Source organism: Pseudorasbora parva, chromosome 23, assembly GCF_024679245.1.
Source record: "Pseudorasbora parva isolate DD20220531a chromosome 23, ASM2467924v1, whole genome shotgun sequence".
Taxonomy (NCBI): domain Eukaryota; kingdom Metazoa; phylum Chordata; class Actinopteri; order Cypriniformes; family Gobionidae; genus Pseudorasbora; species Pseudorasbora parva.
In genome coordinates, this window is record NC_090194.1 from 9,244,795 (window position 1) to 9,270,712 (window position 25,918).

The window sequence follows — 25,918 nt, forward strand, 5'->3', positions numbered from 1 at the left end:
GAGACTCAAAACAGAGATGCGTTGCTGCTATAGCTTATAGATAGCTGCTTATAGATAAAAACAATTATTTGTGTGCAAATGATTTGTGAAGCAGAGAACAGCAGCCCTCTCAACAGAAACAACCAGAGAGAGAGAGAGAGAGTGAGAGAGTGAGTGCGCGCGTGTATGTGTGTGGAAAAAGTTACGCTGTATGGTTGCAGCAACTGAGCTACTCATACATCTAGCCTATGTGACATTGTTGTGCATGATTTAGCAATAGGGGACAGCCATACGCTGGTGAAAATCGAGCTGACTCCCGAATTTTTTATGATTTTTTTATGTAAAAAAATTATTGTGAGATCTGGAGGTGCTGGTAATTTTGCTCGGCTCGGCTCGGCTCGGCTCGGCTCGTATTTCCGCTTACACATGCTGCGAGCCACGACCATACGAGCATCCACGTTGTCCACGCGAGAGAAAAAAAATGTCTGCAAGCTCGTCGTATGACAGTAAAAACAGAACAGTGTAATGTTACGCCCGGCTTTAACGTTTAGTGTGGACGGATACGAGTATGACTTATGCCAGATGGTCAAAACTTATTATTAGTTTCTGTTATTGGTATCAATACTCCTAGATGACCAATACCAGCTTTGCGATATTGTGATACATGGTAATTATCTGTAAAGTATTGTAATCTGAGCTAGCGTAATCTGAGCTAACGTTATGAGCTAACTGGTCTCTCACATGCCCTGTTTTCCACTGTTTCTCCTCACACAACAACTCAATTCATCTCCTCAAATCGTTGTTCTGTCTAATCCTGGCCTGTCCCTTATTGTGTGTCATAATTGTGTGGTCTGCCATATGAGTATATATAAACATTTATAATTTCCACAGCGTCCGAACTGTCATTGCGATCCATTGTTTTCCTATCATTGAAATTCACAGCACTCCCTCTCGTTATGTCACTTCTGGTTTGCGCATTTTTAGATGCATAAGTAAAAATTTTCTCACAAAAACGACTCAAAAAGCCTTATTAGCGTATTTACAAGTATATAAAATCTATAAAATCCTACATTATTTTTCTATACACTGACTCACTGGAGTCTCTAACCTGTAATATGCTCTTTAAAGCAACACTAGGTAACTTTTCAATCTTCATAATATATTTTCAAGACTCTTGATAATATCTCTCGACTTACAATAGGTTGAATGACACGTCTGCCTTGATGGGGTCTGTATCGTTTTAATCGTACTTTTTAAACTTCAGGTTTCGGGTAGTAACCCGAGAACAAAAAGAACTACAAAATTCGACTGCTTTATGGCATATAAGTCACTTCCACCAACACCCACACTCCTGCAGTGTTCGGGGGAACTGTTAGTGCTGCACAAACCCGCGGAGACGCTTTTATGAAATTATTTGGCCCGCCCCACACCACTGTATATATTTTTACAACCCGCCCCGCACCTGCGACCATTTAATAGACATACGGGGTCCGCGGATTATGAGACGACCCGCGGATCACTAGTTCAGGGCTATCAGGGTTGTCATGTCGACAAATGCACGCGCGATGGCATCCCCTGTTGTAGGATGACAGCGTTTACGACAGTAGTTGAGGACATTATTTTTTCCCAACTGTAGGGGGACCCCGAGAGCAAAATTTACCCAGTGCCTCCTACCGACCAAAATCCAAAGCACTTCCAGACATGGCTTTTTAGATTTTGGAGGGTAAAAATCTCTTTCTCTGCCGCGGTCGACTTGGGCTCTGCACTTTCTGCCATCTTCCATGTAAGACGTGTCAACTTTTTGCAGTGACTCCTGTGACCTGTCCCTGTTTAGAATATTCGTTCATAGCCCTAGTGTGCAGTGTTGAGGAAAGGTACTTTTAAAAGTAATGCATTACATATTGTGCTGCTCCCTTAAAAAGTAACTAATTGTGATGCTTTTTAAAAAGTATGATTTTTTTTAAAAACAATACAAAAAGTTGTATTTTTGGCAAATCTAAAGGGCTTTTTACATCAAAAGTGAAATGAATAAGAAAAAAAATGCTAATTCACGCCTATACAGTAGAAAAACAAGTGATGTTTATCTAGTCATTTTTGCTCATTGAAGTATGGTTGAAGTGGATCATTGATTGGTTAATAAAAACATTTGGTTAATAAAGTGAGATTAAATACATAAAGTATATCTGTGTCATTTACAGTTTTTCAAAAAATTCTAAAACACATTTCACAAACGTTTAATCCATGTTCCACCATGTCTAAACACAACACCCTTTTCTAAAGCTACATAACCACATATTCTCACTTCAAAACTCAAACTTTCACACCAAAAGAGCAGATCGAAGCTTTCAAAAATATAAACACTATACACATCATTACACACTACAGCAAAACAATTGAAAACACAATGCTCAATTTGTAAGAAGGTTCTTTGTTTCATAACTGCCAATGCATATTTTCAAAAACTTTACAGTAATGGATCTTAGATCTCTGCAGAGGATTAGGCATTACGATTTGTGAGTTTCATATAAAGAGTATAAATCTATAGTTATAAATTCTGCATATACACTACTGTAACACAACTGCAAAAACAGAATCTATTGCACACAACAGTACTCTTGAAAACATGATCAGGGTGTGAATTTTTTTTATTTACTTTATTCAGACCACACACACACACACACACACACACACACACACACACCACAATCTGCATCGTCATGTCGCTGAGTTGCATCGCAGGCTATATTGTCTCTTGCCAGGCACCGCGGGAAAAACGCCCTGGAATGGCGAATCCATCCTTGGGAGGCCTCCACTGGGATGTCAACACAGCCCAGCTCCATTGCCCTTAGGAAGTTCTCTCTAGTCTAGTGTATGGTTGTCTGTCATAAACCTTCCATCTCCACGATGAGAAGAGCTCCTCTATATGGTTCAGGAAAGGGGAGTAGGGTGGTAGACAGACATTTAAAAAGTGGTTACTGTTGGTGGTGAACCACTCTCTGATTTGGTTTGTTCTGTGGAAGCGTACATTGTCCCAAATGATCACATAAATGTGATGTGCAGGCCCAGGATGGTGTTGTTGGCGGTCCAGGAGGATGTCTTTTAGCTCTCCTAGGAAGGTGAGGAGACATTGGGTGGTGTAAAACCCAAGGATAGCATGTGGACAAGCCCCTCCAAACCCATGGCTGCACAAAGAGTAATATTTCCCCACTGTTGGCCAGGATCCCCAGTGATGGCTCTTTGGCCAATGATGTTACGGCCTCTTTGCCTTCGTTTATACAGGTTGAAGCCAGCCTCATCCAGGAAGAAGTACTCATGAGGTCTGTCCATCGTGTCCAACTGTACAGAACATCAGTCAATCAGGTAGCTCATTATTTTCCAGAATTAATGTAGGCCACTGAGCACCACAGTATGTCCACTAACTGTACTGTGAACATGGATGTATGCTTACTTGCACATACTCGTAACGTAGGTCTTTGTGTAGCGTGGAGTTTTGCTCAAAGGGTCATTGATGTCAGCTTGGCCATGCGGATGAAACAGATCTATAGGGTTTATAGATCTGTTTCATCCACATCTTTTGGCGCCGGAGAACTCGGTCTATTGTGGCCAAGCTGACATCAGTGCTCTCAAAGTTTGCATTATCGGCCATGACTTTGTCTCTGATCTCCCGGAGTCTGATGAGGTTGTTCTCACAAACCATATCCACAATGAGGGTTTCTTGTGCCGCTGTAAATATGGCAACCCTCCCACCTCTATGTGGCATTCTTTCAACTCTAAAAAAAAGAAACGTGTTGTCAATTGACATGTTTTACAATACAGTAACAACTGATTTGAAACGAATAGACTAATTTCACAGGCTTGTAAAATTGTACTGTGACAAAGAAAGCAATAGAGTACAATATATTGTCTGAATACCCTGATAATGGTGGCCACGGTGAATCGACTCAGTTTTGGACGGACTCTTAGTCCTGCTTCAGCCATTTTCATGCCATGGACAATGACATGGTCAATGACTGTTGCTCGCATCTCGTCCGTAATGATGGTGCGAGGTTGTCTTGCTCTCCCTCCTGGACCTTCTCCTCTCCCTTGTTGGTCTGCTCCTCTTCTTCCATGGCCAGCTCTTCTCCCTCCTCTGACTCGAATTCCTTTTCCCCTGACTCTGCCTTCATCTATTGTGTTTGTTTGGAATCTTCAGCTAACTGTGCACTCTGAACTTGCTTTTATACATGTGGTCACAGCATGAGCAACAAGTGTCTTCAATTTTGAGTCGTTGTGTGTAATGAATGACGCCAGGTGTGTTCATTGTGTTCAAATATTGCTGACTGTGGCAAGCATTTTGCATCACATGAGCTTTCATTTGAGAATATGAGTTCTTTTGCAACTTGTGTTTTAGCAAGGAAAATTGTGTAAAGATTTTTGAGAATGGAGGATTGTGTTTTGTGAATTGTGTTTTCATGTGAAATGTCTTTATGATATTGGAAAATGATGGATTAGACAACTGGTCATTTGGTTTAGATGGCTTTTGTGTTTTAGCATTTGAGAAAAACTCTAATATATTCATTTATTGCAGGTTTGCGTAATATTCTGAGATTTCTGAGTTTTTATTCGAGTAATACTGAATCAGTTTTTTGCAAGTAAGATGAGTAAATGCATGTTTATTTTAAAACTGCGATGCCTGTGAACTTACAATTTCTCTTAACATGGGGACAGGAGTGCTTTCAGTCAATAAACGGATAAACAAAATAACTTGCATTACTTATTTGAAAAAGTAACTCATATTTTGTTGTAAATTTAAAAGTAATTTTAACTTTACTAGTAAAATGTAATCTGGGGCCGCATTCACAAAACATTGTATCTTACCAATGAGTTCTCCTAAATTGCAGTAAAAGTTCTTAGTTACAACTTTTCTTTTAAAACCTATTCACAAAGCTGCTGAGATCAACTTTTACTAAAGAATAGACAGAAGTCTTAAGCTAAGAGTAAGGGCGGGGTTGACCTTGTTGCTATGGATGATGTCATCACAACTATCACATTACTAACTATGACCACAGTGATTGGCTGATAGGGGAAAAGTCTCTGTAAGTTATTTATATATAGAAATGTTTTGTTTCATGTTGTCATATTCAAATAAAATGTTTCAAATAAGAATGTTGCCATATTTAAATAACAATTTTAAAATAGAAATGTTCCATATTGAATTAAAGATTTATTTTTAATTAGGCCAAGTGTCACAAATTAAACTAGTAAGCTTTGTCAGACTCTTACATGTCTTCTTGTGAGTTTGCAGAATTCAAGTGAAAATGATGTTTCATAAACAAAGTTCATGAGGAGCACATTCAAATGGTCTATCTAATCAGCGTGTGAGGAGGTATATATACACAGCCAGGTGCCGTCTCACCTAACCTTAGTTACCTCGACAGTTTTCTGCATCCCTCCGCCTTAGGGCTGGGCGATATGGAGCAAAAAATATATATCTATATATTTTGCTATATCTCCATATACGATATATATCTCAATATCTTTACAGGAAAAATAACCCCCCAAAAAACTATGCGAAATTATAAATACATAAACTATAAACTATAAATTATGAACTAAAAACTATAAACTATAAATTATGCAAAATACCACACATTCTTTTTTTTTTTCTTTTTTTTTTTATTGAAGTGCAAAGAGGTAGTTAGTTCATGTAGGAACAAAGTGCTTTGGCTCTTTGAATCAAAGACTCCCTTTTTTACCCTTAAAGTGTCAGTAGGCCTAAGCATTTTGTAGAAAGATGGGGGGCATGACTGCGATATAAATAAACTGATTTTGTCATAACACCACTTCCGGTTGAATTTATAAGGGCTATAAAGGTTACGTTTATATAATATATCAATTATACAAATAGCTTGAAACTTTATAAACAAAGCTAAATTATGTCTATGCTTATTAGGATCGACAATTCACCTCAATACTTTGCTCTGAACAACCATAAAAATACGTTACGGACTTGGACGCTTCATATTAAATCATGCATATGACTATTAGCCTACTGTGATCAGGCGTAGCCTACCGTATATCCGTGACCGTGTATATCCAATAATCACAATAATCTTTGCGCTTCGTTAGTTTTTATAAGGAAAAAAAGTTTCATTTTTCAAGATCAGTTTAATTTGTATCAATATTCAAACAGTAGATATCGCGCTCTTTACTAAAGCGTGACCGAGCGCCTCAGTGTAAGCAGCGGATCGAGCGGATCATGTGCACATGAGTCGATATTCACTTCTTTCCAGTTACAGAACGAAATATGAATGTCAGAAGGTAGGCTATATGATACAGCACAACTTACAGAAGAGCACTGTGTCTCATAGGACACCCGGGATGTCGGATTTTTCCCTCTTGGTTAAAACATGAATAGACCTATTCATCATAAACTGTCCGAAAACCATGCGATCAGTTAGACACAAATCATAAACTGACATGATTGTTACCGCATCTCGCACCAGTAGTGTCAATCACTAGCCAGACCCACATCAGGATGTTTGGTCTGGAAACTCACCATTGACAGCTCAATCCGAGGGGCGGGATAAACGGTTGTCTTTCAAACTCCCTCTGCACGAGATAGGATAGCGCTACACCAACCAGAGCAACGAAGGTGAAGCGGAGAAAAGCTTAACTCCAAGTCTCCCAGAGTCATGGTCAGAGCTGATTCGAAAGACCGGCGTTCTCCAGTTTCTGTGTTTACTAGAAGCACGCAAACGCAACTCGGCCGTCGTCATTATGGCTCCGCCCACCGACTCTATACACGATGTGATTGGCCCGGCAAGAGTTAGGCGAATACAGCTCAGAAGGGTATTGAGAGTTGCTAGACGACACTCGCGGGCAGATTAAATTTGCTGCCGCTAGGGTGTGTCTAGATTTCTAGGCTAGTCAATCACCTGACTGTGGGTGAAACTTGCGATTTGAACTATGATGAGCGTTAATATTTCTTTATGAATTTTAGCAAACAGTTGTGTTAGAAGGAAAAGCATGGTCTCTAAACTGAGTCTTGAACGATGCACACGCTTCTCAATATGAAAAATAAGACTTGAATATAGGGGCGTGTTATTCTAATGACGATCGTTTTCAGCCGTGGCATTTATCAAGGGCAAGTATTGCGTACATCTGGATTACAGAGGTGCGCACAGCTTCATAAATCAGGCTGTGAGAGGAGTGTACGCCCTACGCCCGTTTCTACGCAAGATTGATAAATGAGGGCCAATATGCTTATATTTTTATTCAATAATTTTTACGTGTAAACAACTGCCACAGGTAATCTGACATTATTTTATTTTATTTTTTATTAAAGAATACATTTAATATCAAGTGTAAGCAGTGGCAGATGCTATTTGTACCTCGGTTTATTGTGGTGCGTTACCATAGTATCATATAACAACATATTCAGATATGATAATATATCTACAGTGCTATTTTTAAACTTTCTGAATATTTTATTCATGTTAATGTAAAATAAACATCTCACCAAACTGATATATGATGGGAGAAAATACGATTTAGAGAAGACAGATTTGATCAGTCAAAAGTAATCCATTGGTCTTATTCTCACACTACTAGTTATCAGATCTGCGTCTTTGGTCAATTTGTCTAGTCCAACCAGGCAATGGAGGTAGTGCAAACAGACGTTACCAACCATAAATACTGTATACTTTTTTGTTACTAATAATAATTTACACATTTTCATAAAATTTTACACGTTTTATGTAATAGTTTTCGTTACTTACATATTTTTTAATAACAATGAATGAGTAGATGTGTTTATTCAAAACAAAAAGACGTTTTATATTACATTTAGTTTATTGCAGAATAAAAATAAAACAAAAATCACTGTCAACCTCAACAAGCAACTATTCTCAATAAAAGACTTAAAGGGATAGTTCTCGATATACATTTTTAGGTGAACTATCACTAATGTTTATCAGGGAAAGTGTGTGTTTGTAAAGTAGACCTAATGTAATTATTTTAAATCATTTGTGTCAGTTGTTGTTGTTCACGTCACTTGACAAAATACATTCATTCAGAACACACATTAACATCATCAACATAGACGACACTTGAGTCACTCATATTAGAGGAATTTAAGGCTTGATGATATATACTTTTGTAAATAGATATAAATTACCATATGTTTGTGTAATACTTCTATAAAATGAATCCATGCATATTTATTTGCATATATTTTATATTAAATGTAATTTAATTAATAATTTTCTCGGTTAAGAGCAGTAAACTGAGAGATAAAAATCTGTTGCAATGTTTAATATGAAAAAATGTAAATTAAATTAAATATAAGATCAGATGTGTATTTTATCTTATTTAACTGCAATTATGATATTTGTATTGTACATAAAACTAGTGAATACCTGAACATTGTGGGATACCATATACTAATATGCATGGTGGCTTCATTTTTTATGACGTCATGATTGAGCGATCCAGTTATTAGTTTAAATAAATCGGCGGGGCGTCCTACAGGAACAAGCTGAAGAAACACTGCTTTAGAAGTTTTGTACTGTTAAACTTGTTTCAAAAAAGGTGTGTGATGTTCATATGGCAGTATGAGTTGAGAAATATTCTTCTCACAGATCCATTGATAAGCTCTATCACATGGATCATCAAGCCACCCCAATATATATGGCCACCTTCGGTCATGATCCACAGTCAGAACACAGTTCTGTGATGAACGTCCATTAGGCTCTCCAGACCACCAGAAGCTGAAACTACAGATCAGCATTAGATGTTCAGCGATGATTTACTAACTGTGAGAATCATTTATTAGATATTAATCAGTTCAGTTATTTCTCACCTAGAGTTCAGTGAGCTGCCATCAACCCATTTCCATCTGCCCTCCACCTCACTGTCAGTCAGACCAATCCAGACTGAAGTACCATTAGATATGTTCTTAACAAAATCCTGAGCAGATGAAACAGTTCCACATTTATATCATAAACAGACAATACACATTTCATCTGACCATCTCTCATTTAGCTTCTGAACACCATAAATGCACATCAATCTCTCACTCACTTGTTCCTCTTTGTTGTTTATGATGATCAGATCTGCTCCTCTCGCTGTACAGTATCTTCTGCTCTCAGTCCAGCTCTTCTCCTCATTTGATAAGTAGTAAAAACTGGACTGATAGTAAGTCCATCCATCTTTTAACAGAATAAGTTCAGATATTAGCTTTTTATTATTATTTACAGTCACCTGTCTGTAACTTATAGCAGATAGTAAACTCAGGTTGTGTGCTATAAAATGCTGTATAGAAAGTAACTATATAGACTAAATAAATGTTACCATGAAATTGAAGTTCATTGGTCAGGTTTTTGTTCTTGTTTAGTAGCTGGTCTCTCTCATTGGTCAGGTTTTTCTTATTTATTATTAGCTCATCTCTCTCTTCTTTAAGATTAGTAATGTTGATTCGTATCTGGTCTCTCTCTTCAGTGTAGTTTGTGCTCAGTGTATGGATGTGGACACACAGCACTATGACTGCAGTCAGCAGAAGAACACACAGCAGCCCCAAACACACTGCAGCTGCTCTGGAGCTTCTGTTCCTCACACAATCACTTCCTGAAGATGACAGATATTATGATAGTCTATTTTCTTTTCTTTTTTTATTTAAAACAATTGACATCAACTTTTATGAGTGAATGTATAAGTAGTTAATCTCATTTACCTGTGTGTTGTGGTGTTTTAGTTTTCATTGTTTCGGTGTTAAAGTCCTCGGTGTTTTTCTTATGTTTCATGTCTCTTACAGCCTCGGCGCTGATGTAGATATCAACTGCCTTCTCTATTCTGTCTTCTGAATCCATCATCGAACCTTTATCCATACCATAATTCTCAAGCCCAGACATTTCCAGTGCAGTGGCTACAACTTTAACTATGAACCGTAAATGTGAAGTATTAAACAAAGCTATGTCAAAGTTAAACAGCTAACTAATATCTCTCCTGAGGTGATTTTTTTGTACTCGTGATGTCTGTGTGTATGCAGTAATATTTCATGTATTTATGCAAAAAGGAACTTTCAACAAATAGGAAGTTAACACAAATGTGACAATATTCAGCAATGGGATTGGTGAACTTGAGGCTATGACATTTTTAGTGTGGTTGTGCGTTGATCATTGTAGCCAATCACAGGCACATCCGATGAGTATGTGAGCACAATGCAGTCAGAGGTGTTTATGATTACAGCTCAACAGCACTCAAAGCATCACATTTTAAAAAATGTCGGTACCAATTTGGTATCGCAGACAGTACTTTTGACAACACTAGTACGTGATTAGATGTGATTAATTTATTTCACAGCACACTGTCAAATCATTAATTGCATCCAAATTAATGTGTTTACATAATATATATTAAGTTTTGGGATGCCTGCTTTTACATGCACATGAACTTTAATGACATCCCATTCTCAATCCATATGGAGATGGCCCACCCTTTGCAGCTATAACAGTTTTAACTCTTCTGGGATGGCTTTCCACAAGGTTTAGGAGTTTTATGTACGTACAATTGTGTGCAGTGTCGGGGCAATTGTTTTTTTAAACAATTAAAAAAAGTTATATTTTTGGCAAATGTAAAGGCCTATTCACATCAAAAGTGAAATAAAAAAAGAAGTGCAAATTCACGCCTGTACATTAGAAACACAAAAGTGATTTTTATCTAAAGTAATTTTTGCTCATTGAAGTGTGGTTGAAGTGGATCATTGATTGGGTAATACAAAAATGTGGTTAATAAAGTGAGATTAAATACATAAAGTATATTTGTGTAATTTAATATATTTAATTATTGCAGATTTGCGTAATATTCTGAGATTGCATTTTACTGTTTTCATTTTGAGTAATACTGAATCAATTTTTTTTTCCAAGTGCGAGATTAGTCAAGTCTACTTTATTTATATAGTGTTTTTACAATAATGATTGATTCAAAGCAGCTACACAATGATAAAGAGAAAAATATTGTTACAAAATTTGATTCGTCTGTACAGTCGTTCTGGAGAAAACGGTGATGTCATCAGCTCATTTCAATTTATCATATAGCGACAACACTGCACTGTAAAAAAAAAAATCAGGTGCTTTCAATAATTATTATTTAGTAACTACACTGTAAAAAATTTGTGGTGTTTTTTGTTGGTTTAACTTAAAAAAGTAAGTAACCTGGTTGCCTTAAAATTTTGAGTTTATTGAAATTAAAACTTTGAGTTGATACAATGAAGGAAATTAGTTTAATAAATAGAAACTCAAAATATTTTTGTATCTGAACCACATAAAAAATGTGATAAATCATGAAAAAAGCACAATTTGGCATGTTTCAGTGCGTCATCAGAAATAACACACACATAATTTCCCAATATGCTTACAAAATCTTTTAATAATATTTTAATAAAGGTTGTCGAATCTCCAAAAAATGTTCATTGTATTAACTCAAAATTTTAATTTCAATGAACTCAAAATTTTAAGGCAACCAGGTAACTTTTTTTCTAAATAATTTTTTACAGTGTAGTTCCACAGATTTTTTACGTTCACTCAATTTCGTTCTAGAAATTAATTGAATTAATAATTTTTAGTTGGCTCAAACTTAACTTTAAAATATATGTTTATTCAACCTTTTTTTATAATTAATTAAACTAAAACGTTTAGGGGGTTCATTTATAAAATGCTGTGGAACTAGTTATAAAATGTTATAGCAAGGATAACAAAAAATTAAAACACATTGTATCATCTGCATTTATAACATTTGTCATACAAACAATACATTTTCATTACAACAAAATACATTTCAAATTTCTTTAAAATAATAATTTAAAAAAATGACCAAAGCCCTTGAAACTTTTCTTTTAATGTCTTTAATACACCTTTAGTTTTGAAACTATACACACACAAAGTAGATACAGTGGAGCGTTTTTGCTACTTCCCAGTGTTTCTACTGGTAATGCTTAAGAAGAACTGACTGGTTTGGATGAAAACCTTTGCAATGGCGACAAAACATCAATGGATGCCAAACGCTGTTGGAGAAAGAAAGGGAAAATTGAATTTCAAAATCGAATTATGCTCTTTAAACATTTTTATCAATAATTAAGAAATTACTTGCATGTGTGACTAAACTAAAGTTGCAAACTAAGGTAGTTTTTTACCTTATATTGTAGCATAGGCTCTGACTTTCTTTCTCTTACGCTGTTTAGAATTCGTCCCGCTTGAAAACGAGCGCCGTTTTATCATGGTATTTGCGGTTATGTCATTCTCTTAATTTTACGGGACATTTTTCAAAAGTTCAACACAACCAAATAACCATAAATAGCATAAATTATTGGGCTTACATTACACATTTGACATGCTTCAATAAATTTGCTGGTATAAAAATCAGCACCAATGACCTTGGCCTATATGAGAGAAAGGCCATAACACAAAAATAGCACACCACATGCGGAGATTAAATCTAAAATACATGATAGTATTATAGTTTAACACTAAATTAAGTTTTATTACTTAAACATGGTTAGAGACCACATATTAGACACATTTGTCTGCAATTTAATCATTAACGTTATCACTTACCTGACGGGTGAACTGCACCCTCAAAATTGCTACTGCTGTGCTGCTTTCTCCTGCTGGTAAAACCCGCGAACTGCTGAAGTCCTTTGATCTGTAACAATCCTTCCACGAATTCAAACGAGCAATACAGATCCTTCCGCGAAGTCAAATGAGCTCTTGTACTATTCATTAAAGTTAGGCAGATTAAATGCAACTAACTACATATGTTAATGACCTATATATTTATATTATATATGTATTTGGCCCTATATAGAAGTGTTGTAGGATCCATCTTGAACAAGACATCGAAAATATGGGCATCTAATTTCACAAATTTAGTTATTGTTGTTAAATGTTGATATAGGCTATTATCAAATGTTCCTAACAGCCCATCTCAACAGCACAAACAAAAATCTATTTACCGTAGTAAAATATTGTGTGTAAAATATTGTGTTGGTTTTTAAAAGCCTACTTTTATAATATTGACTGGATTTGCGTTTTTTAGTTATTTGAAAATATCAATTCATTTAATGTTTTTTTTTAAATATATATATATTTCTGCAGACTTAATATAATGTCTTCTTAACTAGAAAATTAGTTATATACAAGATATATTTTTTTGCTCTTCCAACATTTTATTAATTGGTGTTTTTAGAGTGTGGGCAGATCAAAGTTGATACAGTTAATTTAGTAATTAATTTTATTTGGATATTTAGTTGAAAACTTAGATCGAAATGTTAGTGTCCACAACTAGGGTTGGGTACCAAAACCCGGTGCCAATAAAGCACCGTTACCTATATAACCGGTATGTTCCAGTTTGAAACAGGACGCAGATTTCGGTTCCTCATTCGGTGCCACCCACTTAAGTTCAAGCGCGCTTTTGCGTTTTGGCTGGCGGCGAGTCAGAGACCCACATGCTCAGCGGCAGCGCTCGTCACATATCACAACTATTGTGTTTTCAACCACATACTTATTTTAGGTTTCATACATTTAAATGCACATAAGTAGCAGCAAAAAACACACACTAATGTCTATAGTGGCAAATGACAATCCTTTCAGACAGTTATACTTTGACTGTGTTTTATTAATATCAGATACACATTATATAAGTAACTTTTAAAGAAAAAAACAAAAACAAAAAACGAAATAAAACCGATACAGCTGAGCTCTGAGCTGTCATACAGCGCTATTGTGACTGCTGCGCGATCATGTGAGAGGCACGACGTGTCGACCATGAAACAATAAGGCAATGCTTTCTAAAATATTTAGCCAGAGAATATGATCATATTTCTGCGAAATAATACTGAACTGAAGCTGGTTGTTAGCACACCAAGACTACAGACTATTTTGCTGTTGCTAGTACTGTAACTGTTATTTAATGTTAAATTAGGCCTATTGTAGTTGGGTTAGGTGGCTTAGGTGGTTTTACGGTGAATTTAAGTAAATTATGTTTTGTATCGCTTTATATTTATATATTTAAGTATACTTTAAACTTTTAATAAATTGTTAAATTTAAAGAATAAAAATTTTAAAAATCTATAAAAAGCCATTCCTTAATGTAATCCACAGTCGTTTTGTGGCTCTTTTTTTTAAAGTATCCGTTGGGCAGCACCATTTAGGGACCGGTACTGTTTTAAAAGTACCGGTTTGGCATCAGTATCGTTAAAAAAAACAATCGAGACCCAACCCTATCCCCAACTGCGGAAGCCAAGCCAAAGGCGACAGTGGCTACTGGCTAGGAACCAAAACTCCATCAGGGCATGATGGAGAAAAATAAACCTTGAGAAACCAGGCTCAGTCGGGGTGCCAGTTCTCCTCTGGCCTAACAAACAGTGTAAGATTAATATTCTGGCAACCTTACATGTCAGAAGTCATATTAGATCGGAATAGTCGAAAGTTTGAGGTATCATGCAAGAGCCCGGTTTATTGAGAATGACGCGTCAATGCATGTTTATTTTAAAACTGCAATGCCTGTGCACTTACAGTTTCTCTTAACATGGGGACAGGAGAGCTGTCAGTCAATAAACCAAGCAGCCAAGCCTGCAGTCTCCCTCTCAGATACTGAAGCTTTCGCGCCTTGATCGCCCCCCGGTAAACGGTCCCAGTATAGCCGCCCCTCTGTGTTTTCTAATGGACGCGAGGCAAACTAAACAATAAAATTACACTTAAAATATTTTTTCCCCAAAGTTAGTTTATGTCATTGAAGGCAGTTATCATCACGATGATTTCATTTCAAGTGTTCGTTTTTAAAATAAGTTTAGTTTTAGTTCTTTATCCGATGCTATAAAAACGGGGTGTGACGTCATGATCAACAGCTGAGACTGACGGCTTCTCTGAGTGAAGTTGTCACTGAGGCACTAATGGACTTTTTTCTGGATTTTTGGGAGCAGATTGGAGCTTTAGCTTTAATTTCTACATTTCCATAACTGTTTATTTCACACCAACATAATTAATTGTTCTGTATCTGCGAGAGTGTGGGCGGGCTTTTGATATCGCAGCTGTCCTTCCTGCTCTCCTTCCTGCGCTCTACTGCGCGACTCCGGTCCCGAAATCACTACTGCGCAGACTCGGTCCCAAGATGTCCGCGCCATGCAGGTCGCCTGAAAGCTTCAAATATGGCAAGCGGAAACGGATGATGTCGAGTCGTCCATATTTTTTTACGGTCTATGCAATAAACGGATAAAAAAAACTTGCGTGTGTTTCAGGGATGGAAATTAACTTTTTTGTCCACCAGCCACTGTGGCTGGTTGATTTCAAAATCTATTAGCCACTCAATGTTTTTACCAGCCACTTTCTTGTTTTTAACTGGCAATGTGTAACTGCATGCAAATCAATAGTACAAGCTCTATAAAACTTAAGCAGTTTATTTAATCTCAATGAAAAACTTACATTTTCTGTTTCTCTCTTATACACACACAAACCCTGAACCGATATAGGCTACATTTCATTAAAGGAGTAGGGCTCTGTCCTCTGTGCGCTCTTTTTTTTTAACCTGGATGTGGCATTTTGATGATTCGAGGTCTTTTATGGCTTCCAGTTTTAGGTTTTTAGTCCCAACAATGAAACTATTAGTTTTGGTATCTTCTGAAGCGTGTTGACGACTTACCGAGCAGAACATTTTCAGTAGAGATGCACCGAAATAAATTTCTTTGGCCGAAACCGAAAAAGAGGAAACAAAGGCCAAAAAACTGAAACACCGAAAGTTTTATGGCTAATGCTATGACTGTAATTTTACTAAAAATTAAGGCATTACAATTGCATACATTAATATTAAAGTTTTAAATAATAAATAAATTACAAATTATGCAAATGTTTATTTACCACATTGCAGCAACTTAATTTGCTGTCATATTTTTGTATTTGCAGTAAATTTGTTCCATTTCTGTATAGGCGACAAAAATGTTGTCTTGCCAAAATTTGACCTTTCTGTCTTGATTAAATGATAAATATTTTTTTCTGTGAAATTTTTTTATTTCAGTGCATTAAACATCATTTGGGAGGGTTTTAGCTTTTCATATGAGCCATTTCTAACACCAATGAATTAATTAAAAGTCAGGTTAATATCAGGTATTTCTAGAAAATAGATAAGCGACAAGACTTTTGTCAGGGACTGTATATATATATATATATATATATATATATATATATATATATATATATATATATATATATATATATATATATATATATATATATATATATACACATATATACACATATAAAATAATAAAACCTATAAAACACATTTATTCGAAAGCTTGTGTAAAAAGATATACAGCATATACAGACTGTCTACTTGGATACTAATCAAGATGGACATGTTGACATACTACTTGTGTGAGTTTGTCCGTTTAAGCGCAAGACTTGAAAGAGAACTCAATATTTGCGCGCTGTGAGATGAGTGCATGCTCTCGGATGAGTGCACAGAGACTGTGTGTAAGTCGATCAATGATTCGGATCGCCAGTGTCACGTGATTTCATCAGTTTGGATCGCGTTTCAGACTGCCAAACTGCTGAAATCACGTGACACTGGCGATCCGAATCATTGATCGATTCACTGATTCATTAGCCTAGAAATCTAGACGAACCCTAGCGGCAGCAAATCTAATCTGCCAGCGAGTGTCGTCTAGCAACTCTCAATACCCTTCTGAGCTGTTTTCCCCTAACTCTTGCCGAGCCAATCACATCGTGTATAGAGTCGGTGGGCGGGGCCATAATGACCACGGCCGAGTTGCGTTTGCGTGCTTCTAGTAAACACAGAAACTGGTCAACGGCGGTCTTTCGAATCAGCTTTGACCGCGACTCTGGAAGACTTGGAGTTGAGCTTTTCTCTGAGAAAAGAACAAAGAACGGTACTGAAGTCATTCTTAAGTAGGGAAGTTGTGTTCGGAGTTTTGCCGACCGGATACGGTGAATGTTTAATCTATCAATGAGCTCTGCTTCACCTTCGTTGCTCTGGTTGGTGGTAGCGCTATCCTATCACGCGTGCAGAGGGAGTTTGAAAGACAACCGTTTATCCCGCCTCTCGGATTGAGCCGTCAATGGTGAGTTTCCAGACCAAACATCTTGATGTGGGTCTGGCTTGTCAGGCTACTGATTCATGGCCGTTTGAATCTTTATTTGAGGTTTGAAAACAAAAAAAAGAAGACTGATGCTGAATAAAGTCGTACTTTTTGTTATTTTTGGACCAAAATGTATTTTCGATGCTTCAAGATTCTAATCAACCAACTGATGTCACATATGGACTACTTTGATGATGTTTTTATTATCTTTCTGGACATGGACAGTAAAGTGTGCATAGACTGCATATGCTCTGGGACTAAATATAAAATATCTTAAACTGTGTTCCAAAGATGAACTGAGGTCTTACGGATAAGGAACAACATTAGGGTGAGTCATTAATGGCATAAATTTCATTTTGGGGGTGAACTAACCCTTTAAGAAACACTTTAGATGATAATCAATTATTACAGAAGTTTTGTACTCTTAAACTTGTTTCAAAAAAGGTGTGTGATGTTCCTATGGCAGTATGAGTTGTGAAATATTCTTCTCACAAATCCATTGATAAGCTCTATCACATGGATCATCAAGCCAGCCCAATGATTGTGGCCACCTTTGGCCATGATTCACAGCCAGAACACAGTTCTCTTTTGAACCTCCATTAGGCTCTCCAGACCACCAGAAGCTGAAACTACAGATCAGCATCAGATGTTCAGTGATGATTTCTGTGTGATATCATACTAACTGTGAGAATCATTTATTAGATATTAATCAGTTCAGAGATTTCTCACCCAGAGGTCAGTGAGCTGCCATCAACCCATTTCCATCTGCCCTCCACCTCACTGTCAGTCAGACCAATCCAGACTAAAGTACCATCAGATACTTTCTTTAAAATATCCTAAGCAGATGAAACGGTTCCACATTTATATCATAAACAGACAATACACATTTCATCTGACCATCTCTCATTTAGCTTCTGAACACCATAAATGCACATCAATCTCTCACTCACTTGTTCCTTTCTGTTGTTTATGATGATCAGATCTGCTCCTCTCGCTGTACAGTATCTTCTGCTCTCAGTCCAGCTCTTCTCCTCATTTGATATGTAGTAAAAACTGGATTGATAGTAAGTCCATCCATCTTTTAACAGAACAAGTTAAGATATTAGCTTTTTATTCTCATTTACACTCACCTATCTGTAACTTATAACAGATAGTAAACTCATAGGTTGTGTGCAAAGTTACTGAGATCACAAACCAACTCCATCATGCTATAAAAATGTCTGCTGTATAGAAAATAACTACATAGACTAAAGAAACTTTACCACAAATCTCAAGTGCATTGGTCAAGTTTTTGTTCTTGAATATTAGCTGGTCTCTCTCATTGGTCAGGTTTTTCTTATTTATTATTAGCTCATCTCTCTCTTCTGTGATGTTGGTGATCTTGTTTAGTAGCTGGTCTCTCTCTTCAGTGTAGTTTGTGCTCAGTGTATGGATGTGGACACACAGCACTATGACTGCAGTCAGCAGAAGAACACACAGCAGCCCCAAACACACTGCAGCTGCTCTGGAGCTTCTGTTCCTCACACAATCACTCTCTGAAGATGACAGATATTATGATAGTCTATTTTCTTTGTTTTGATTTAAAACAATTGACATCAACTTTTATGAGTGAATGTATAAGTAGTTAATCTCATTTACCTGTGTGTTGTGGTGTTTTAGTTTTCATTGTTTCGGTGTTAAAGTCCTCCGTGTTTTTCTTATGTTTCGTGTCTCTTACAGCCTCGGCGCTGATGTAGATATCAACTGCCTTCTCTATTCTGTCTTCTGAATCCATCATCGAACCTTTATCCATACCATCATTCACAAGCCCAGACATTTCCAGTGTAGTGGCTACAACTTTAACTATGAACCGTAAATGTGAAGTATTAAACAAAGCTATAAGTCAAACCTAACTAACTAATATCTCTCCTGAGGTGCATTTTTGTACTCGTGATGTCTGTGTGTATGCAGTAATATTTCATGTATTTATGCAAAAAGGAACTTGCAACAAATAGGAAGTTAACACAAATGTGACAATATTCAGCAATGGGATTGGTGAACTTGAGGCTATGACATTTTTAGTGTGGTTGTCCAGCACCTTTTTTTAGCAAATGTAAATTTGAATGTGGTTAGCATACTGTCAAATCAATTAATTTCATCCAAAATAAAAGTATGTGTTTACATATTTCCTATATTACAAAAGTTTTGGGATGCCTTCCTTTACATGCAGATGAACTTTAATGACATCCCATTCTCAATCCATAGCGTTTAATATGGAGTTGGTACCCCCTTTGCAGCTATAACATTTTTAAAGGTCCCGTTTTTCATGTGTTTTTGAAGCTTTGATTATGTTTACAGTGTGTAATATAACATGTTCAAGTTTCGTTTGTAAAAAAACGGTATTTTTCACACAATTTACTTATCTGAACACCGCTGTTTTCTCTGTCCTAAAAACGGCCTGATGATTTCCAACCCATTCTCACTCCCAAGGCGTCAAAAACCGAAGCATGCTCAAGTGCCTTCTGCGTTACAATAAAGACGCTAAAGGTGCCCCAAGGCGTCATGTTTCGACGCGCTGGGTGTTCCATTCATTTCAATGAGAAACCTTTGGCGTCATACACAGACGCACTGGGTATTAGTAATGTTATTGTCATGGTGAAATTGTATTAGTTTATAAATTTGCCATTATGACATGTTGGAGTGTGTTTTTCAATTTAATCAGCAAGCATAATTTTATTTACATTTATTTACGCTATTTAGACATGCTTAACATGTAACCCAACCCCATCCCATCCCTAAACCTACCCATTTGTCTGAACATGATATAAAACACAGGATATAACATACTACTGCATCCACGAGTTATTCAAAAAAGTTAAATAATCCAAGTTTTCCGAGGCCAAACGATTGATTTGCATGAAGAAAATCCCCAAAAGCGATCAGCATCTCCATCCGCAGAAGATCATCAACAAACACAATCAAATTTCAAATATTGGCGCCCGTTACGTGAGATTTCATAGTAAAATTGCATTGGCTCTCGTATGTCTTGTGACCAATTGCGTCATTACGTCAGCATTGATTGTAAAATGTCATTGGCTCTCGTGTGTCTTGTGACCGATCGCGTCATGCTCAGGAGTCTTTAGAATGATTTGAATGAGATATGAATGAGTTCGTTCACGGGGCAGCGGGATCATCATTTCAGCGATTAAAACATCAAGATCAACTCTGTTCTTCACATGAAGATATCGTATGACTTCAGAAGACTTGGAATGCAACATGAGTTAATACTTTTATACTGCTTTGGTCAGTTTTTGCAATAAATACTTGTGACTGTACATTTATTTGCCTGTTATGTGTTTTATATTGTTTAGATATGGGTAGGTTTAGGGTAGGAGTGGAGTTAGTTGCTCCAAAATATAAAAGTAGCCTTTAAATATTAATAAAATCATGTCTGCTTTTATAAATGCAAATAATTAAATGCGTCTGTGTATGACGCCAAAGGTTTCTCATTGAAATGAATGGAGCACCCAGCACGTCGCAAAATGACGCCCAGGGGCACCTTTAGCGTCTTCATTGTGACGCGGGAGGCACTTGACCATGCTTCGGATTTTGACGCCTTGGGGGTGAGAACGGGTTGTGATTTCCTTGTTCTATGAAGTCCCTCCTTCAGAAACACGTAACGAGTTCTGATTGGGCCAGCGCTTCCCGTGTTGTGATTGGACAGCAGCTTAGCGGACGTTGCCCGGAAAGGTCCCGCCTCTTACCATAACGGGGAGATGAGCGCTGAATGCGCGCTCTTCTCCACGTGGGAGAGCAAAAAGACCACGCCCCCTATTTTGCGTGTTCTTGTGGGCGGAGGGTTAGTCAACAAACGGTTCTAGTGACGTCATTACATCCCTGCACTTCCTGCTGTAGTCCAAACCGGCCGTTCGCTGTAGGCTTTGAAAGGGAACTTCTGTTAAATAAAATATCTCGCTTGGCATTGAACTTTGAGCTTTATAATTTTACAGGTAACACCGCCGTAATGGAGATTCAATCACAAATGCATTAAAAGTCTGACAGTCATAAACAGGACTCAGGCCACAGCCCGTATGGGAAAATAAATGGTTAACTTAATGTTTGAAACAGCAGGTTATCAACTTAATCAATATAAAAAGCCACTATGCAATCATCACAGTTTTCAGTTTGTCTAACGTTACCGCATCAGATGTTGACGCCGTCCTCTCCAGCACCTGGAATTTGTTTACGGATGCGATAGCAACTCTCAACGGCCATCAGGACTTATACGGTTTTATAAAAGCTATTTATTTGTTGTAAAGTGTAATAATCATCTCAGAGAAAATACAATTTAATGTCAGGCGCAGTTGAAGTAGTTGATTGTTTGCTTACATGGGTAGGTTTAGGGGACAGTGTTATTATGATTGCCAACATTATCTTTATAATTTCTTACGAAATAAAAAGTTTGTCCCTCTTTCCTCTCTTGTCAGCATGCTTGGTGCATGTGAGCGTGGTGCGCGCTCTTCAGTGGTGAAGGCGTTAGCTGTGTCATATGAGGACGCACACTCAAAAGTAATCCAGTCAGGTCGTTTACATGGTGAAATGTTTCGTTTGATCGATTCATGGAAAGGTTTATCCCACCCATCTCAAAACGATTACAATTTCATTCAGTTTGGGCATTTTTATTATGATTGAGGTGTTTATATGGAGCATTTTCATTCATATTGGACTTTTAAACCGATTACAGTGCTCCATGTAAACGCACCCGACTGTAAAAAATTGCGCTACATGGCACTTTATAGTTCGATTATGGATATTTCACGTCATGTTCGAATGCATATTCGAATATCGAATAAAAAGTGACAGCCCTATTAGGTGTGTTGTTTATGGGATTTTGTTGATCATTCTTCTAGAAGCGCATTTGTGAGGTCAGGCACTGATGTTGGGAGGCAAGAGAGCCTGCTCTAATTCATAAGGTGTTCTATCGGGTTGAGGTCAGGACTCTGTGCAGGCCAGTCAAGTTCCTCCACACCAAACTCTCTCATCCATGTCTTTATGGACCTTTTTTGTGCACTGGTGATGTGCAGTCGTGTTGGAACAGAAAGGGGCCATCCCAAACTGTCCACAAAGTTGGGAGCATTAAAATTGTCCAAAATGTATTGGTATGCTGAAAAATTAAGAGTTAATTTCACTGGAACTAAGGGACCAAGGCCTACCCCTGATAAAAAAAAAACAAGCCCAATAATCCCCCCTAAACCAAACTTTACACTTGGCACAATGCAGTCAGGCAAGTACTTTTCTCCTGGCAACCGCCAAACCCAGACTCATCCATCGGATTGCCAGACTAAGAAGGGTGATTCGTCATGGCATAGAACACATCTTCACTTCTCTAGAGTCCAGTGAAGGTGTTCTTTATACCACTTAAAAAGATGAGAGGTCTCAAGAAAATCATGAAGACATGAAATCACCTGTGGGAGCAATAATCTCCTTCGATCTGGGGCTCCATGCACAATCTAAATATTTGTAGATATATTAATATATTCTAATAGATAGCTTGATATTTGATATCTGTTCGAATTAGATTTTTTCTCAAAAATGACAGCCCTATTTTCCATCATAATTTGCAAATAAATTCGTTAAAAATCAGACAATGTGATTTTCATGTTTTTTGTTTTTTTTTTCTCATTCTGTCTCACATAGTTGAAGTGTACCTATGAAAATTAAAGGCCTCTCATATCTTTCAGTCGGAGAACTTTCGGAGCACAATTAGTGGCTGACTAAATACTTTTTTGCCCCACTGTATGTGTGTGTGTACTGTGTAATTGTATGTCAATGTATATATAGATTTGACAGCACTAATGTACACACATACACTTTCTCTGTCTATCAGTATCAGGGGGAAAAAACTTCACAACTTCTCATTCTATTGTCAGATGATCAAGCAGAGAAGACAGATTAACTCAAATTATAATTTTGGGGATGAAAATATGCTTAATTTCTCTTTTATTCAATTGCTCAATTGCATGTGACTCATGGGTTCATTTAAATCAAGCAGATATTGAACGCACACAGTGTCAGACATTCTTCTATGTTAGAGGATGGTTCTAACTACCGCCTGTCAAGATGCTTCATCATGGTTGCTTTGTTCTGCAAATTCAGAAAAGCCAAACTCAGCAGGCAAGCCAGTTAAAACTATTATGTTGCTAAACTGTCAGACAACTTTTCCCTCCTCTGTCGTTGACTTTCTCTTCGTCTCTCAGAGCAATTTCTCCCACCTGAGGTTTTAATTGTCGGAGCAACTGAAGCGACGTGACAGAAGTCATTTTGTGGTCCATTATGTTTGTATGCAAAAGACAGGCCCAACAATTAGCATGTCACTGAAAAGCATTGTTCTACACTTCCCAGTCGTTAAAGGTAATCTTCCTGGAAAAGGCACTCTTTGCTTCAGTCATCACCTTCATATGGGTTATATGTCTTCTTAAAGAGATATACTGTCAAAAATCCTATTAATCCATTTTAAAGTAAAACATCTGAATATCTTTTGAAATCGTATCCTCATATAAATAAGAATCAAGTGTTTTTGGTCTGATTAAAGCTTTATGGTTTAAATATTTATGCTTTAATAGACCAGACATTTGTTATTTTGACTTTTAATAACCTCCTTTGACCTAATAAAAACCTGACAGCTATTATTTATTTATTTATCAAACATGCATGCAATCTTTTAGAAAGTTTATTTTGAATTAGTATAGTAATATTTTTCTCTGCTTTGTTTCTGAATGAGTTTATTTCAATCATATGAACAATAAGAGAATATTATCATGTGGACAGTTCATTTCAGTTTTATATTTTGGGCTCCTGAAGTGTGTACTGTATATATGTTATATTACAACTTTTTGTAATGGACAGCTAAATTGACTCTTTGAAAGTTTTGAATCGTCAAAAGTATACAGTAGTTTACACTACCATTCGAAATATTTGGAGTTAGAATATTTATTTATTTTATTTTTAAGAATTTATTTTTTAACATATTTTATTGATCAAAAGTAACTGTAAAACTTTTTATTTATGAAAGAATCCTGACAAAAGAAAAAATAATGGTTTCCACAAAAATATTATCTGTTTTAAACATTGATAATAAAAACAAATCAGCACGTTAGAATGATTAGAAAGGTTCATGCGACACTAATTCAGCTTTGCCATCACAGGAAGAAACTTAATCTCAAAACATATATTTTAAATAGTAATCATATTTTACAACCTTTTTTTATTTATATTATATTATTTTTATTTTAAATAAACTTTGTAGGCTTAAAAATTAGGTCCAATGAGGTTATTTCATGAAAATATAAAGTTATCACAAATGCAGTTTCCCCTTTTCTCTAGTATTTGCATAAGACTTCACTTTATGTCCAATGAACCAAACATTAGAGGAACGTACACAACAGACCAACTGTCTACAAATGGTCCAGTACTAAAAGGCTACGAAATATGTTGAATCTAAAAGGTGAAGTGTTATATATTCCGAATTATACATTCAGTGTCCTTTCCCACAGTTTTTCACTGTCAGTCAATCTCAAACGCTGTCTATACAGAGAGGAAATTTAAAATGGCCCCTGCTTATTTTCCAACAGTTTGATTGGCTGCTATCCTGGAGCGTGTATCAGGTCTTTGTCTGGGTTGACAAGAAGTCAGGCATGAAGGATATGACATCGTAATGAGTCACCGTTATCGCGGCCATTAGAAGGCCCGCACGCCGAAGTTTGAGTGACTGGTGTAGGAAGGCAGACGCTAACGGTCCGCGTGGATCCATCAAGCTCCTGCCATTGTTCGCCCGCATTAGAGGGGCAGCTTTCTAATGGTAATTGAGTTTGTTTCGTTTGGCGAAAGCAGGAAAAATGCCACCGGCTCCACTGATGAGGGTCCTTGATTAGGCCTCAGCTTTATTTCCCATTCTTTTTACACAACCGGTGAGAGCGTTTCACATAAGTGATGAGACAGGCTCTCTTCAGCAGGGCCCCAAGAGGGAGTCTCACGGTCCCGGCGGGTCCCCGCGCACGCGTAATGTGGGAGCTTTATGCTGATGTGAAATGCCAAGGGTGCAGGCAGCCATCCATCAATGTTACGGCTGTGGCTTCTGTTTGGACTCAATGCAGGGGACACATTTTATTCCCTATATTAATTATTCTGAATAACTCTCATCGCAGCTTTAGTTTACTTTATCTCTGTGTCTCGATTAGTGTGGCTCAAAACAGATTTTCCAACTCGCATACATCAGTGCGTTTTACCGGTGAATGTTAACAGTTGCCATAACCTCGTTCCCCAGATATTGGTGGCTAATTATCTATCCCAGGTTTTATCAAATTAAAAAGTGAAGGAAAACTCCAAAAACATACCTATACGTACAATAGGCTATATTCAAGCCACAGAAATTTCTCAAGTCAGCTGAAATGAACACTAGAAGCTGTAAAACACGCACATTATGATTGTGGGGCAGATTATCGATTAATTAAGACTTATTTTCTTTGAGCAATGCTATTATCACCTCAAAACACTTCTGGCGTAGTGCATTAAGTGCATCTGAAATAATAAACTTGCTTGGTAGCCAGCCTGATAAAACGTTGCACTTGCGATGTGGAATGCTCATATTATGAGTCAGATGAATCACGTTTCGACAAACGATCTGTGTGGAAACACGGTAAAATAGCATGGTTGGGTTTAGGGTAAATGGGGTATGTTGTTTTCAAATGTGAGAGCATTCGTCATTAAGCGCTACTTACCAAGAATTAATTTCTGAATTGCTGAGAGATGAACATGAACCAATAAAATAACTTT

The 25,918-nt window shown here is 37.0% G+C and overlaps 3 protein-coding genes across 9 annotated transcripts in view; 1 reads left to right on the forward strand and 2 right to left on the reverse strand.

Annotated features, from left to right (window-relative positions):
* cadm2a (cell adhesion molecule 2a) overlaps nt 1–25,918 on the forward strand; it is a 604,121-nt gene that overhangs the window by 425,438 nt on the left and 152,765 nt on the right. The window lies entirely within an intron of this gene.
* LOC137063130 (C-type lectin domain family 4 member K-like) lies at nt 8,531–9,988 on the reverse strand. The gene is made up of 5 exons (XM_067434207.1): nt 9,692–9,988; nt 9,313–9,585; nt 9,043–9,170; nt 8,822–8,928; nt 8,531–8,729 (listed from the first exon to the last, which is right to left on the reverse strand). Exons 1-5 carry the CDS (start codon nt 9,867–9,869, stop codon nt 8,531–8,533), a joined length of 885 nt encoding a protein of 294 aa, XP_067290308.1. The 5' UTR covers nt 9,870–9,988.
* On the reverse strand, nt 16,973–19,011 carry LOC137062898 (CD209 antigen-like protein C). The gene is made up of 5 exons (XM_067433834.1): nt 18,746–19,011; nt 18,370–18,642; nt 18,058–18,185; nt 17,837–17,943; nt 16,973–17,736 (listed from the first exon to the last, which is right to left on the reverse strand). Exons 1-5 carry the CDS (start codon nt 18,921–18,923, stop codon nt 17,565–17,567), a joined length of 858 nt encoding a protein of 285 aa, XP_067289935.1. The 5' UTR covers nt 18,924–19,011; the 3' UTR covers nt 16,973–17,564.